Here is a 17,415-nt window from a genome sequence, read left to right on the forward strand (position 1 = left end):
ACAATGTTCCTGAGCTGTTCTAAGTTAGGTGTTGTTTGGAGATGGCTGGGCGAGAGGAATTGTCTGATTTTACAGGACATTTGGCACATGCACGCACCCTATTCAGAGAACTAAGAAGCCTCAAATTGTTTTAATTCTTACAAATCCTGCAGAATTCTCTTAAATCCGAATTGTGCAAATATATTTTTTAAAAGCCAAGCAAGCTGCGGTTTAATGCTAGGAACTTAGAGCTTGTCCAGACTTCCTTCCATGCCATGTTTCTCGCTTTAAAGCTCCTTGTCTGAGCACTCGTGCCTCGCCCCCCCCCCCGTGCTTTCCCCGCGAAAACCCAAATGGCAACCTTCAGAAAATGTCAAATGGCAAACTGCAGAAAACCCAAATTGCCATTTGTTCTGATTCAGCATTAAAGAACAGATTTTCCTGAGGAGAGTGAGGGATGGGTGATTACAGGGAGGGACAAAATATAAATAAAACAAAAGACAGAGGATATTTTCTCCAGTGATGTGGATAGCAAGCAGGGGAATAACAATTAATATGGAGAGTGAAAAATGAGAGCGTGGGGACCCTCATGTATCAATCAGGCACCAATAATATTGGATCTGAATGACCCATTTGTGAGATTATGTCACCATCTGAATCAGGACACAGCCTAGGACTGGTTAGGGCCAGTTCAGCCTTGAAGCTCACTGTGCGACTTGGACAATAGTACCTCAAAACCTGAGGGTTGCTATGAGAAGAAGTGGAAGGGGGAGAACCAAGCAATGATAGATGACAGATGGACAACAAAACTATATAAATATGCAACACACCAACACAAAGTATGAAACCCCCAAGCCAGCTTTGCAGCGTTGACATAGGGCTTATTCACACTTCCACTTGCCATGCTACTTTCCCCGGGAAAAGCTGCAGTTTAGTGCTGAATTGGAACAAACACAACTGGGTTTTCTGTGATTGCTGTTTGTTCTGGTTAATTGCTAAAGAGTGGATTTCCTGGGGGAAAGCAGTGGGGCAAAGGCAAAACCGCCTGGACCAGGAGGGACCACACAGTGCCAGGAGGGACCAGAGTCTTTCCCCATATGGTTTGCCTGGCTGTGGGGAAGGGGCTTCCCAAACCAGGGAACCAATCAGAGACAGGGCTCTGGCTTCTCTGGGCAGCGCCTGGGAGTGGCGCTGATTGAGACTTCCTTGGTCAGTGTGCTCCCAGGGCGGAAAAGGAGGCCCACGCCTGCTCTCCCCATCCACCGCTTTCTTCTGTAGCATAGTCTCCTTTTACAGGGGAATCCCACCTCCAGCATTGCTATGGACACAGTTGGTTGCTGATTCTCAAGGCCTGAGAGAAATTTTTTTACCAGCAGACGGATTGGCTAGGGTTCTGTGGGGTTTTTGCCTACCTCATTAGGTCCAGTCATGGCCGACTCTGGGGTTGTGGCACTCATCTCGCTTTATTGGCCGAGGGAGCCGGTGTACAGCTTCCAGGTCATGTGGCCAGCATGACTAAGCCGCTTCTGGTGAACCAGAGCAGCGCACGGAAACGCCGTTTACCTTCCCGCCGGAGCGGGACCTATTTATCTACTTGCACTTTTATGTGCTTTCGAACTGCAACGCACAAAATGGAGTTTTCTCATTTCCGTTCTTGTCACAACTCATCAGAACTATTACAACTTCTGTCTTAATAGCAATTACTTACCTATTTGATCTGTGGCTACAGATTCATTTCTTACAGCAAAATCAGCAGAGTCTGTGTTTTCTTTCAGAAACCATCTAGCATGGGAAAGGTTCAAGGAAATTAGTTTGGCCTGCCATAACAGTAATAGCAATTTTAACATCAGGTCAATTTCAACGCTCATTTGGTTGTAAGAAAGGGAAACTGCACCAAAGGCAGAAATGTAGAGAAATGATGGAGCATATTAATACAGTTTCCTGGTGATGCAAAACACCACTGTTCAAGGCACACTTAACTCGGCTGGATTGTGGCTGCTTATATATATTATCTAACTGCTGTTGCTAAATTTAGATTTGCAAGAGAGCTATGTTAAAATATTCACTGTGAAATGTTACACTTAGTTTTTAGCATATAAAGCTGATAACCTAAAGCCCTACGCACTATTCTATATAGCAATGTTTATTCCAAATGGAAAATGGCAGAGCTTTCAAGACCGCCCATTTCATCATCGGAAGCCATCAATTAAAAAAGCAAAGCAACATCAGGGCTATGCAAAACAATTCCCTGTTGCATTCAGTGAATTCTTGAGATGGCATTTGGAACATGCCTGCGAGCCATGCTTGTCTGCAGTGAGTGACCACACATGGAAGGCTGTGCAATTCTGCCCTCTTCATGCTGGTGCTGCATGCATGGCCAACAGTCATGTGTCAACGTGGAAGGGCCCACGTGATCCTACTGCTGCCCTCAAACATTCATTGAACAAATCCAGGGCGTCTGTGTCTTCTGAACACCTCTGCTGTTGCACACTCTTTTCATATGTTTGTTTTGTATGGTAAGCTGGCCAATCTTTTTCTTTTTCTAGACAAATGGCTATATTTTGTGTGCAGGTTGGATATGGCATACGTTCAAGGAGATAACAATTCTTGCCATGCATAGAAAATGCTGTCACTTACACTAGACATCAAACATTTAAATATTAATCCTTCTCCATCTGCTGTAAAACTGGGGGAAATTATGAAGAAATGCGCATGTACTTTTATTAGGGAACAGTCATTTGGTGTATATTTGCAAATACATGTGCACACACAGGTGGAACCGAAAGTTAAGTTCAGAGACCTACTGATGGAAGGGGATCAGGGGCTCTGGCAAGCCCTTAGCCAGGCTTCCCCCCGTTTCTTCAGGAGCTTTCTCAGTAGCGGACCAATTCAGCTGGTGAATTCCGACTCCAGCGTCTGCAGCTCTTCTCTCACTTACGTTTTCATTATGATATACAAAGAAGGTACCTTAAGAAAAAAGCTGTATTTGAAAACATATCAAGTATTTTTGCAGTCATTTTAACATGAGCCACATAAAATGAACCCCAAATGAGCCAACCCAGACCCTGTGGGAGGGGCGTTTCTCTCTCTGAAACATGAAGTACACTCTTGACCATTGTCTTGTCTTTTATGTTTGATGCTGTTAAATCAAATAAGGGGTGGTGGTGAAGGTTTTATGGTCATATTTGCAGGGGGTTGGACTAGATGACCTTTGGTGGACCCCTTCCAACTCTACAATTCTATGATTCTGTGGTTCTATGGGTTGTTGGGTTTTTGGTGTGTGGGGTGTGTGATCCTGATGTATATTGTGCTCTAGAAGGCTTAGTTTGGTCAGAATCAAGTATATGCTTCCAGAGTTAATGCTAAATACATTAAAGGTAAAGGGACCCCTGACCGTTAGGTCCAGTCGTGGCCGACTCTGGGGTTGCGGCGCTCATCTTGCTCTATTGGCCAAGGGAGCCGGCGTACAGCTTCCGGGTCATGTGGCCAGCATGACTAAGCTGCTTCTGGCAAACCAGAGCAGCGCACGGAAACGCCGTTTACCTTCCCACCAGATTGGTACCTATTTATCTACTTGCACTTTGACGTGCTTTCGAACTGCTAGGTGGGCAGGAGCAGGGACCGAGCAACGGGAGCTCACCCCATTGCGGGTCGAACCGCCGACCTTCTGATTGGCAAGTCCTAGGCTCTGTGGTTTAACCCACAGCGCCACGTGCGTAAATGCATTACTTCTGGGTAAATGAGCCACCATAGCCACTAGAGGGCCGTGAAAATTTGTATCCCAGGCTCTTTAGATTCATCTGTTGTTGTTTAGTCGTGTCCGACTCTTCGTGAACCCATGGACCAGAGCACGCCAGGCACTCCTGTCTTCCACTACTCATGTACTATCTGAAACCAATGGGGTGCACTGGTTGCCGGATGTGAAATATATTGGCATTATTTTTAGCTCTCCCACCCAACTATCAAGTTCTGGGCAAACAGGGGTTTCAGGAAAACCAGGGAGGGAAATGTTTTCCCCCTTTTCCCAGTAACTCCCTTGCCCCGAAGACTTGGACCCCTGGCTGAAAGCTCCTCCTTCTGCTGAGAGGGGCCCCCACACCGGGACATTTTGTAATATGGAATAGTCACCATTTGTTCCCAAAGATCATCATGTAATTTAACTCCATGAATATTTAGTATTTCCGGACAATTACTAATACAAACTCAGTACCTTCTTGAATTAATAGGCCTCTGTATATCAGACCAAGACATTCCTCATCAAGACTAACATCAATTCCAACTGATTCCTCTGATGAAGAGAGCCAGAAATAATCATCTAGCAACAGATTCTCCATACAATGATTTAAAAAACCTGCCAAAGAAATTTTTCAGCGTAAGTGGGGTTTTTTTAAAGTCCCTTTTTCATAAAGCCAGCAATAGCAGAAACAAGGGCAGGTAACAAGGTGTAGCTGACCTGAGAGTAGTTCCAAGATCACTGTTTTAGATTGCTGTTTTTTTAATTGAAATGCATCTTATCATTTTGTAACAGTTTTATGTGAACTGTCCTGCGAGATCTTTGCCTTAAAAGGTGGCCTAGAAATAAAATATCCTGGCCAGGGCATGTTTTCGCTGGGAATAAGATTGATAATGCTTTTTTCTAATCTGCATAGTGTTTGTGTCTGCTATAACCTTTTGGAAGCAAAGACAGCAAAGGTTATTTGAACCCATTTCATCCATAAACTACTAATTCTGCCCACCCTCAATGATATGAACCCTTTAGGGGGCTGATTTTGAAAACTAGGGCAAGAGGGCTGTGCATGTAACCTACTTTTTATGCATTTCTGAATTCAGTTCATTTGTCGTAACAGAGATGAAACAAACTTTTTGCAACTAAAGAAAAAGGACTTGAAAGCAAGCGTGAAGAATAAAAACTCTATGCTCTATGCTCTGGTAACCTCAAAGTTAGATTACTGCAGCATGTTATACGTAGGGCTGCCTCTGAAGATGGTTCAGAAACTTCAGCTGGTGCAGAATTTGGCAGCCAGATTGATTACTGGGGCAAAATGGTTCAGGCACATTACACCGATCCTGGCTGGCTGGACTACAGTAGCTGACAATTAGTTTTCGGGCCCAATTCAAAGTGCTGGTTCTGACCTATAAAGGCTTAAAATGGCTCAGGACCACAATACCTCAAGGACTGCCTCTTTCCATATTAATCTACCCGGACCCTGAGATCATCATCTGAGACCCTCCTTCATGTGCTTCCTCCATGAAAGGTCCAGAGGGTGGCAACGTGAGAACAGGGCCTTCTCTGCAGTGACTCCCTGTCTGTGGAATGCTCTCCCGAGTGAAGTTCGCCTGGCGCCTTCATTATACACCTTTAGGCACCAGGCAATAATGTTCCTCTTCAATCAGGCCTTTGGCTTATTAACACCCGGTGCCCTATTAAATGTGTTGTTGGATGGGGGGGGCTGTTAGTTTGTTTTTTGTTCTTACTTTTATTATGTACTTTGTGCTTTTTATTTTGTAATTTTATGTTGTGAACCACCCTGAGATGTACAGATGAAGGGCAGGGTATAATAAAATAAAATAAAATAAATAAAATATCATTGTCATCGTCATCATAGTGCTCAATTATGTACTTTTAGTTTATGACACCCATCTTCAGCCAAACAGAAATGGAGAGTTTACAGCCCTCAGTTTTATCTAGTGGAAGCTATGCTGATAAATATTTCATCCTTACAAGTGTTTTCACTTTGAGTAATGAGTAAAGATGTTGAAAACCCTTCGATTTTCAAGCCCTTTGGTACCTGTAAAAATCCAACAGCATGTTTCCAAAAAAGAAAGCAGAAAAAATAGCAAGCATTGAAAAAAGCTGGTTTATATTTCTTACTATGAAGAAATGTACTGTGAGGACTTAATATTTACAATAGCAACAATCACAAAAAAATCTTAACTTTCCTATAGGCAGAAGTGCTTTACCAAGGGAATAATAAGTTACAAACTTCCAGATTTCTTCAAAGGTCCAAAATGTCACCACTATTAGTTGGTCTTCACTGTGAATGGACAGCAGCCTGGCAGACAACTCCTAAGAAAGGCAAAAACACCCATGTGTTGCTGATTGCTGCTTTTGACTAAATTTATATCCTGTCCTTCCTCCCAAGGGAGCCTAGGGCAGTGAACAAGTGATGAAACAATACAAATTCTGTGAAACATCTTTAAAATATAGATATATATTTAAAAACAGTTCCAGTACAGATGAAGACAATACATATATGTGAGTCCTATGGAAGGAACCAGTTAAATCATATTTGAGCTAAAAGAGAAAAAACCATGGTGGAAATAATTAAACCACAAGTTTGCCTCAAGAGAAACAGACCTACGGAAGCTACATTAGTGATTGGAGTGAGAAAGAGCAACCCAGCTGCACCAAGTAAAGCAAAAAAGCATACATGTATTTTGCAACTAGGGCTTTTTTCCTAGAAAGAGAGGTGCCAGAACTCGGTTCTGGTGAGTTCCAGCTGGAAAGAAAAGCCCTGCATGTGTTAATAGGAATGTAAGTTGAGTGGTCAATGTACACAACTGGCCATTGTGCAGAGTCACCAGGTTTCAGAGAAGGTGCACATAATCCTGCGAGTTTATTTTTGAGATCACCTTATGCCATCTCTGCCACCAGACCATTTCGATTTGCGGAACTGGCACTGCTACAGGTGCCACATAATAATTGTTCAGTGTTCGAAAGAAATCAATCTTTTAGCGTGGCAGCACTCACAATTTGAGACGCCCTGCCTACTGACATCAGGCGAGCACCTTCATTGTACTTTTCTCAGTGCCTGCTAAAAACATTTTTGTTTAGACAAAGCCGAACCAGATATGCAGAATGTTTACATATGTTTTAATCCATTTTTAGCTTATTGCCGTTTTAATTAATTTAATCTGAACATTTTAAATAATTTTTAACTGTTTTTTTACTGATCATTGTATTGTTTTGTAAATTGCTTTGAGATTTTTTTATTTTTTTATTTTATAATCAAGTGGTATATAAATTGTATGAAACAAACAAACCTTTCATGAAGAGAGAATTGTATATTCCCAGTCAATATACATAATTTCCAACAGGTCTTGGGAAATGAGCATATATTTACTGAGTTTTATACATTCTCCAGATATGATGCATAATCTCCAAAGGGAATAAAAATAAAAATAAATAAAATATTGACCGGTAGCCCCTTATAAATTAAGGTGCTGCTGGACCATTTTTTATTATTTTTATTTTTATTTCAACTGCGTCAGACCAACACGGCTACCCACCTGAATCTAGAATCTCCAAAGAGGTTTGGGCATGTGTCAATTGCATTTGGTACATTTGCTGGGTAATATGCACATTGTCTGGTTAGTATGTAGAGTCTCCAAGAAACATGCCATTTTCTATTTCTTGTTCAGAAGTGTGCAATCTGCACTCCCTGGGCTGCTTCAGTGCCAATCTATAATCTTACATGGGCCACAACATACCCAGCCAAGCTGCAGGAAAAAGAAGTGGGGGCCCTCTAGATAAATCCTAATTTTGTCTGCAGTCCAGGTCCCTTCTCACCAACCTGACCTGGATGCTCCACTCAGCTGAGCAGCAATGAAGGGGCAGTGAAGAGGAAGGAAAGTTTTAACCAGCAGAGGCAAACAAGACTGGACTTGGACTAATCTTTCAGCAGTGGACTGAGCCAGAAATGGCAGTGGGAAGGATTAGCGGTACTTTACACCCTTTCTCTCCCAGACCTCTTGCCTGGTTAAATATCCCTTCCCCTGCATTTCCCCATGATAATTGGGCCCCTTGCTACTATTAAACTTTTTTCTAAACTTAATAGCAGCAGTGGTGGGGATGCATCAGAATGATGGCAGGGGGAGGGAAGGTTTAAACTTTCCTTTCCCTGCAATTCCCCTTGTGTGGCTCAGCTGAGAGTGGGGGGGGGGAGAGAGAGCAGGATTGTGGTGGTGGGGTGGGGAGGAGCTAATCTTCATCCAGAGACGACCTTCCTGTTGCTCGTCTGATCAGACGGCACATCGCAATAATCCTTCTTGGGTTGAATTGTGAGGAAAGTGGGGTGGAAACGCCTCCTGGGAAGCAAAGTGGGCGGAAAGAGATTCCTATCTGTGCCAGGCGCCTGAAAGCAGCAAGTGATCCTGTGAATAACCCTCCTCTCAGGCCATTTAGGGCTTTCAAGATGAATACTATAACTGGCCTGAGAATACAGCAGGTGCTGTTATTTCAGCTTTATAGCATTCTAAGCATTGGCAGCCAAGTTGACAGCTTTGCTTTATCATAAAGCATCAAGAAATAAGGTTGACTTCAGCTACAGAGCTAAAATTATTGCCCCCTTAAGTTGTGTCCATTTTGTGCTTTGCAGGTAACAGAGACAGGGAAGCCCAGCCATATTTTCTACACGAAGGATAGCAGGCTGTGCAAAAACAATTCCCACGGCTTATTATAGATCCTGGAATCTTAATTTTGTGGCACTGAAGGCAATTGTGGATAATAACTGGTTGTAAATGACTTACACAGAAAACTGCCCTGGCTTTTTTGTCATCGTTTTCCAGAAGACGAAGTCGTCCTCTCAGATAACCCTGCAGCTGAGAGTCAGGAAGCCCAGTCTTGCATCTTACCATGGTTATCTTCAGGGGTAAATCTGAAAATATGTGTTTGGTAGACTGTGAATATGAACATATGATTAACCTACCTTATACTGAAGTCAGATTACTTCATCTAGCTTAGAACTGTCTACTTTGATTGGCAGTGGCTTGCAGATGCCTCTTCCTTTTGCAAAAGGATATGTGAATATTTGCAGTATTTCACTTTTTTATTATGAAAGACAAGGAATAAAGACTATACTATATATACTGAATATAAATAAATGTGGTAAAAATTAGAATACCAACAGTAGTTCTATGCATATTAACTCAGAAGTAAGTACCACTATGGAACTTACTTCCATGTAATTTTACCTATCTAAAACATCAGAAATGTCAAAAAGATATTTTCATCATGTATAGTAGAAATATTCCATTGTTAAAAATGTGTTGAATAATATTATGAGCAGAAACACTGGGAATTTAAGTAATGAAGTATGCTCTTCAGCAGAGTAATCTCCTGAACCACAGCCAGTTGAATGCAAGCTGAACGCATTCATGAATGCAAATTATCCCCTTACTTATAACAGAACTTCAATTGAGACACTCCTTTTTCTAAGAACAAAACCAAATAAATAATACGTTACCCCTGTGATTTTCCATTTTAGACTGCAATGCTACCATAATTGACATAGTTTCACTGGCAACATATGAGTATTGAAGCAGATTGAACTATTCTTCTTCTTCTTCAGGTATCTGAAGAAGTGTGCATGCACACAAAAGCTCATACCAGTAACAAACTTAGTTGGTCTCTAAGGTGCTACTGGAAAAATTGAGGGGAGGCGAAACAACTGGAGGACGTTAACAGGCCTTACCTTTTTGCTGCTGCTGCTGCAATGCAATTCTCTCATTCACATTGGACAAAGGCACAAGCTTGCAAGGAGAGGTGCTCTCTCCCAGTGGCTCGGCGTTCTCTTCCCAGCTGGTTTTCTGCTTGGGGTGCAGGTGTGAGGGAGAGATGCAAGGATTCTTTCCCTCTGGGACAGCATCATACTCAGAAACAGATGTGCCAAATTGTTCTTCTCCTGTTGCTACTGAGGACTCCATCTTTTTCAGGTACTACCAGCTCTATAAAAAGCAAATTACCACACAAACTCTGTTGGTGTCGCTGACGTGATATAGTATTGTGGCTATAAGACTGAGCTACCACTTCCACTAAAGAACTCAAGAAAATGTCTCTCATGAGAAAAAGAATTTGTTTCTAGATAACAGTCACAGCTGCAGAAGTCCAAGACTATAGTTTTTAAGCAGGCTATATTAAGGTGGATTGAGTGGCTAATAATAACAAGAACATTAAAAGCATCTAATATGGTGGTGGTACCTTTGGATCAATCAGTGACTGTTGGTATTGTTCAGCAATTGATGGCTGAACAATTAAAAATGATCTGATCAATGTTTGATGAAAATGAAGAAAATGAACCAGATGATAATGGAAAAAAGGAGTCAGAGGAATATGAGGCAGAAAATGGAAATGGGGAATACACAGAGGCCCCAGAGCAAACTGATGAAAAGTTGGCAGGACTAGATCAAGAAATGATCAAATGGAAGGAACCTGGTGGTCATGTGGAAAGGGAAAGGGAAATGGAGATGACCTCCATACAAGGATTTAGAGGAGAAGTAGAAGATAAAGTCACAAATGATTTGGATAACTATCTGGATATAGTGTTGATGAAGTGAAGAGCAGAAAAAAAAGCTTTCAGTCTTCATTCCTGGCCTTTTTTTAGTTTTAGCAGAGAGAAAGTACTTTGCATACAATCTGGAGTGAATTAAGAGAATGTTGCTATTAAAAAGACTGGGGAAAATAAAAATGGAAGGTCTAAGAGGTGGAGATTGGGATACCATCGTAAACACAACAGGACACGGAGCTGAACATATGGATCTGGATATGAACAAGCAGATATATAATGAGAAACAAAAATAGAATACTGGTCCAATGTGTGATCTTAGCGGAGGGACTATGGACATGGATAGAATAATTTAGTATTATTCAGTATGGAGTAATGATGTGGGGAATTAATAAAGGTAAAATTAAAATGGTTAAAATTCATTAATAATAATAATGGGTGGTGGTTCTTCTTTGGAGCAAAGCTGGTTTGGAGGAAAACACATCAAAATGCAGTATTTCATATGATACAGGATATGGGTTGCTGCTAACATTGTGGGTACACATCTTCCCAAAGTTGTGCTGGGATCACACTGGACCGGATGGGCGTATGGACACAGTCCTAGTTATAGTTGCCACCTGACCCCCAGGACCAAGGCAGGATCCAGGAGCACCCTTAAGCCGCTGATCTTTCAAGAAGCCCCGTATATTTTAAAGTAAGCAACCCCCATCCAGAACAGGCTGCACAGCTAATCCTGGATTAGTTCTCCTATTGCACCTCTCTGTCTTTACACGATTAAACCTCAGCTTGTTAATCCACATCCAATTAATCATTGCTCCCAGATAAAAAAAATAGACTTCTGCTGTCTCTCTGGAATCAAAAGAAAAGGAGAGAGACAGGCAAGGCTCATAACCATATTCCTATTTATGGCACCCCATCCTGCACCCAGAAGAGAACTGCTTTTCAGCAGCAAACACCAGAAACCCAACTAAATGTATGTCATCAATTGCCAAGGATTTGCTGGGGTGCATTTGGAGGGAAGAAGCAGGAGATGGGGGGGAGGGGCTGTTTCATCCTTTCCCGGCTGCCGTATTCCCTTTTTCCCCTTGTTAACCTACAACTGGGAGAAAGTGGCCAGGGAAATAAACTTTCAATAGTAAATTGCCCCCTCCCGCTGCTTCTCCTTAATTATAAAATGGCCCCCACTTTGCACACCCATGGTAGACACCAGCTGGGAAGCTCTTGTTTACAGTTGTCATTCAGCTTTCATTCTGTTAACCCCCAAACTACACCAGCTGTCATTTTGACCTACATGGATAGGGGGAAAGACAGTGTAAAGTGTGCATATGGAAGTGTGGGGGAATGACTTAGGACTTAAGGGTTCATTGGATTTCATATTCTAGGAAGAGAAAATAATCTATCCTGTGCAAATTCCTGAAAAGCTGAAAAGCTGAGTTTTACATCAGTTTGCCATTCCCGCCCCCCCCCCCAGGCACTGCAACTATTTTATTTTACAGACTAATCCCCTTCTCTTCTCTTCTCATGCATTCAGTCTTCCTGCAAAAATCTGTTTTAGTTGCCCAGTATCTGAAATAGCCGCAGAGAGGGCCAGCCCAAGACATTTTGCTAGTTGAAGCAGAACGCCAAATGGTGCCTCACCCCAACCCCACGTTAAGGTCAAAGGACCATAGTAGGGAAAGTTATGTTGGCACTTGAGGCAGAAAAATCTCACAAGTGCCTCTTCCCGACAGTCGAAATACAACAACAACAAAATTAGAATAGCTAACAATTTGTTGCCCTTGTTCTGAAGTAAACACCTCACTCTGCCTAATGATAGGGTCGGCCCCATGAGAGCCACAGAACTGAATCAAAACACACAAACAAAAAGTCTGAGAGAGAGTACACCTACCTCCCAGCCTTGCTGGTTCCTAATTTTCACTTCAGCAACATAAGGCACATTTTACCAGTTTTGTTGCAACCAATTCCCGATACATCCTTTCCTGTTTGAACCTCCCCCCACTTCTCTTTTCCTGTTGGCTCACATCTGATCTGGACAGTTTAGCTAACTCTGCAAGTTAGTTGACCATTAACAGACACTGTTAATCTTAGAGTCTCTTCTTTAAAACTGACTTGTTGCTCTTTGCCTGTTGAAATCCTGAACTCCAAGTTAGCAGATTATATCCTTTTAATTGCTTTCAGCTTTTAGAACCAGCGCATCACTCAAGGGGCAGACTTCAGCTTTGCTTTTGCCTCCTGCAATCAACAGCAGAATAAATGGAGGGGCTCAAGTCTTCTTGACCGACAGCTCAGGCTGGAAGCCCTTCCCCAGGCCCTGCCAAGGGGGGACTCCCATGTTTACTCATTGGTGAGAAAAATGCCAGTGTTCAGGGACCTGTCTTCTCACTTCATATATCCTAGGGTGGAAGCAGGCACTGTGCTGAGCCCTGGATCAAATTAAGCCCTAATAGGATCAATGATGGAACCACAATGGTTAAAAACATTTAACATATTGACCATAATCCAGCCAAATCACAACATAGTAAAGTAAAGGTGCAAGTCAGAGTGACACACAAGCAGCTCAGCAATGTTAGCACAGTTCCACTGGGTGTGCCAAAGGAACAATCACTGCATAAAAGGTCCTCTCTGACACATGGTCACCAACTTCATAGACCTAGGCAGCGGACACACCAAGATGGCCTCTGACTGAGACCTCAGTGTGCAGTCTGGATGGTATGGCTGCACATGGTCCATCACATAGCTCAGGCCCGTTTAGGGTTTTATAGCTTAAGCACTTTAAAATGGGCCAAGAAACATAGCAGAAGTCAGTGTGTAGCTGGTATAATACAGGAACTGGTGAAGCTGACTGTTGTGCACCCATTAGGACTGTGGCAGCCACAATCTGAAGCAGCTGAAGTTTCCAGACTGCCTCTAAAAGCAGCCGCACATAAAATGCATTACAGGAGTATGAACATGAGCAGAGCATGGATCCCTGTGGCTAGGTCTACCTTCTCTAGAAACGTCTGCAGTTGGGTGAAGCTAATAAAACAATCCTGGCTACCAGATTTAAATGTTTTTATGTTTAATGTTTAATTATGCTTTTATGTATATTAGAAGGCACCCAGAGGGGCTGGGGAAACCCAGTCAGATGGGTGGAGTGCAAATAAATAAATAAATAAATAAATAAAATAATAATAATAATAATAATAATAATAATAATAATAATAATAATTACCAACATTACCTGGGCTTCCCCAGTCAGGAGCACACAAACTTGTGACCCAGGGCTCTTACAATCAGTCTTCCTGACCAATGTAGTTTTTCTCAGTCTGGAACCATTCATGCTCACCTAGATTGAGTCCACACGGGTGGGTGTGGTTACTTACTACACATTTGAAAACCCTCCCCTTGATTAGGTTAAATCATTACTAACACAACAATGTAAGGTGATACCTAAACATCAGGCTCATGTGACCAACTCCTTGATGACCACGATAAAATTAATGTTGAAGACCAGATTCAATTCAACTCAGGGCTTATCTACCCGTAATCTTTTCCTGCTGCTTTCTTCTGGGGAAACAGCTCTTTAGCGCTCAGTCGGAGCAAACAGCAATTCAGGTTTTCTCCAGGTTGATGTTTGCTCTGGCTGAGCACAAAAGAGCAAGTTTTCCCTGGGAAAGGAGTGGGGCAAGGGGGAAACTGCTCAGAGTTGTGCTTTCTAGACACGGAACAAGCGGAAATGTGGATGAGCCCTCACTGGGGGTCTTCTTTAGCGGTCAATGAATATACAAGTCATAATGTTGTCACTGGAAGTAATTAATTTGACTGATCTATATATAGATCTATATAGATATGGTGATCTGACCTACAATAGAATGTATAATAGTTAATTGCAGCCCTAATTTATGTTAACTTTCTGACTCATAGGTCATATTTGGCCCAGCAGGGGTCCCAATTTCACCCACAAGGCCATTTTCCAAAAACTATTTGATTTTAAGTGAACTGCCATCTCATCCAAATTCCAGATTTTGGTCAGGTTATGCTGTTACTGAGAAGGGGGCAGAGGTCAAGCAAATTTAAATTAGACACGTTTTTGCCACATGTATGATTGATTTTGGCCTTTTCTGGCAACTATCACATCTTCTGCTTTCATAAATACTACTAGAAGGAATACAATTTTAAAAATCATAATTTGACTCCAGACTTAGGGCTTGTCTACATTCAAGCATTATTTAGCTGTTGACTGACTTTCCCCTTATCTGAGTTAGACAAGAGTGATCTACAGTCACATGTATTTCCGTTCATAACAGTAGGCTTCCCCTTCTAATGTGTTGGTTCTATTATGCCTAAAAAAATATCAAGAGGGCATGCAAAGAGGGCTTTTTTGTGTGTGTGTTAAACCCACTCAAAAGTGTGCAGAAGCACATAGGCAATTGTAAATTTTATTGGGTGGTTTTCTGAGAGATGAAATGAAAGGGGGAGTGAACTAGGACGAGTTACAAGCACCCCCAGAAAAGAAATAATTGAGCAAGTAGTGGGCATGGAAAGAGTAGCAGAAAGTGACGATTGATCCCCACCCCCCGCCACCAAAAAAACCCTCACCAAAAGAAATAGTATGAAGCAGTATGAAGCCCCATTTCCCCCAACTTATTGGATTAACCCTGCATTAGGTAAACCTACATTTTCAGGGGGAAAGCATAAAGATTTGCGTTTGAGGGTAACGTAAGATGGACTATGCAAATTAAATGCGAATACAAACCGTAAACTCCAGTGCAGCCAAACCCTAACAGTCCAAGTTAGCCCCATTGAGTTCAACTGTATTCAATTACAAGCATTTATTTACAGGATTGCAGTCTGTTTGTTGCCCTTAGGCCCAATGAAATCAATGTGAAAAGAATGTCAGGTCTATCCTTTTTCGTTGATTTCAGTGGGCATTGTGTGCAAAAAAGCATACACACACTATACCTTGAAATCTCATTTGTGCTACCCTTTTCCTCCTCACTGACCCCTCACAGAGATATAATTTCCATAAATCCTTTACAAACTAAAGCACCCAGAATTCTTTGAGGAAAATATGCTTCACATGTATAATAATAATAATAATAATAATAATAATAATATGCCACCCATCTGATTGGATTGCCCCAGCTACTCTGGGCATCTCCCAACAAAATATTAAAACACACACAAAAGACCTCAACAGAAAGCATAGTGTGTGCATAGTTTTTGACGACCTGGAAGCTGTCTGCGGACAAACGCCGGCTCCCTCGGCCAGTAAAGCAAGATGAGCGCCGCAACCCCAGAGTCGTCCGCAACTGGACTTAATGGTCAGGGGTCCCTTTACCATTACAAACCAGGGGTCAGCAACCTTTTTCAGCAGGGGGCCGGTCCACTGTCCCCCAGACCTTGTGGGGGGCTGGACTATATATAGAAGGGTGGGGGGGAATGAACGAATTTCTATGCCCCACAAATAACCCCGAGATGCATTTTAAATAAAAGGACACATTCTACTCATGTAAAGACACAGATTCCTGGACCGTCCACAGGCCGGATTTAGAAGGCAACTGAGCTGGATCCGGCCCCTGGGCCTTAGTTTGCCTACCCATGCTCTAAACCCATATTAGGAAGATGTAGATCCCCTTTATGTTTAAGATCACAAGCTGTATGTGATATTCCGTTCTCATTCTACTCAGGATCCAGGTCCAGCTATCACTTGGCTTTCTACATAAAACCAAAACTCAAAACATGTCCACCTACAATCCCTTTTGGATAGTTTGATGCATTTAGGTTTCTTCTGAAAGGAAGCTGAGATATGCATGACATATGAGTGGGGGAAAGAGAACATTTCCTTTTATTGTTTTCTTCAGGGCCAGCACAGCTTCCTGCTTCACTGAGTCTGCATGGTCAGCTGAATATGCAGCGGATTTTCAGATGCAGCCATCTGAAACACCCTCGTGGAGTGCAGTGGTTAGAGCAGGGGTAGGCAACCTAAGGCCCGGGGGCTGGATGTGGCCCAATCGCCTTCTCCATCCGGCCCATGGACAGTCCGGGAATCAGCCTGTTTTTACATGAGTACAATGTGTCCTTTTATTTAAAATGCATCTCTGAGTTATTTGTGGGGCATAGGAATTCGTTCATATATATTTTTTTCAAAATATCCTCACAGAACTCTAGCCCAATGGGTGCCATTAATTTGATTTTGAATTTATTTTAGAATTATTTTAGAACGCTGTGTTACTTTGATTGTTGTTAGCCACTCTGAGCCCGGCTTTGGCTGGGGAGGGCAGGATATAAATAAATTTTTGTTGCTGTTGTTGTTGTCCTCTGTTCATCTATTTACTGGTTGTCCTTTTAGTGAGAGTCATTATTTATGTATTTAATTTTATTGTTTTATTATGATATAACCCATCCTGGGACCTTGAGTGAAGAACAGGTAATAAACATTTCTTTTTTTAAAAATCTGCAAAGGTTCGAGATTCTGAATCTGCAAGGTGGGGACTGGGGGAGAATTAAGTGTGCCTGGAACCCATGACCCTCTGGCAGCCTCCAACACCTCACCTCCTGTACCACCAGTCCTCCGGTTCCTTCAGCAAACCTACTGGACCAAGATTTATGGGTCAAGGCTGCCCGCTATGCTTCGGCATCAATCTGAATGCTATCTGCTAAGCACAAAGGCTGATTCCGATTCACCATGCTCTGTAACAGGGGTGCCTAAACTTTCTATAACAGGGGTGCCAGATTTGATGAAGTGAACATGCTTGAGGGCCGACCAAAGTTGTTGAGCTTTTTTTTTGGATTGAAGTTGCTGAGCTTTTTTTTATGTTGCCACAGGGGATGGATTTAATCGAACGGCGGACCGGATTAGGCCCCCTAAACAGATTTTGGACATACCTGCTCCATAAACATCTGAGGAAGCCACTGTGAAAACTGAAGTAGGGCAGTCTTCCTTCTGGGTTAGTAAATGAGGAACACTTTTGTTTCTGACTCTGCAAACTGCTAGCATGCAACCCAAAAGATTTCCCCCCAAGGAAAATGCACCTAAAAATGTTTGCCCACCTTTGCCTTACTGTGTTCTGAAAAAAGAAAAATAGGTCTGACATAAGATGACACATCTACATGTTACAAGAAAAAACTCTCTCACTCAATATAGTGTAATTTAATTACTGGTGGGTAGGGA

The 17,415-nt window shown here is 42.3% G+C and overlaps 2 protein-coding genes across 2 annotated transcripts in view; both read right to left on the minus strand.

Moving 5' to 3' along the window:
- Window positions 1-12,423, minus strand: part of SH3TC1 (SH3 domain and tetratricopeptide repeats 1) — a 28,770-nt gene extending 16,347 nt beyond the window's left edge. Inside the window, exons 1-7 of the mRNA XM_053403011.1 lie at window positions 12,151-12,423; window positions 9,453-9,705; window positions 8,509-8,636; window positions 5,941-6,046; window positions 4,190-4,330; window positions 2,784-2,946; window positions 1,688-1,761 (exon numbers count right to left, since the gene is read on the minus strand). Of these exons, the coding sequence (XP_053258986.1) occupies window positions 1,688-1,761; window positions 2,784-2,946; window positions 4,190-4,330; window positions 5,941-6,046; window positions 8,509-8,636; window positions 9,453-9,684 (844 nt within the window). The 5' untranslated portion in view covers window positions 9,685-9,705; window positions 12,151-12,423. The remainder of the gene's footprint in view (window positions 1-1,687; window positions 1,762-2,783; window positions 2,947-4,189; window positions 4,331-5,940; window positions 6,047-8,508; window positions 8,637-9,452; window positions 9,706-12,150) is intronic.
- PSMA4 (proteasome 20S subunit alpha 4) overlaps window positions 1-17,415 on the minus strand; it is a 201,514-nt gene that overhangs the window by 39,224 nt on the left and 144,875 nt on the right. The window lies entirely within an intron of this gene.

This window comes from Podarcis raffonei, chromosome 9 (genome assembly GCF_027172205.1).
Source record: "Podarcis raffonei isolate rPodRaf1 chromosome 9, rPodRaf1.pri, whole genome shotgun sequence".
Classification (NCBI taxonomy): domain Eukaryota; kingdom Metazoa; phylum Chordata; class Lepidosauria; order Squamata; family Lacertidae; genus Podarcis; species Podarcis raffonei.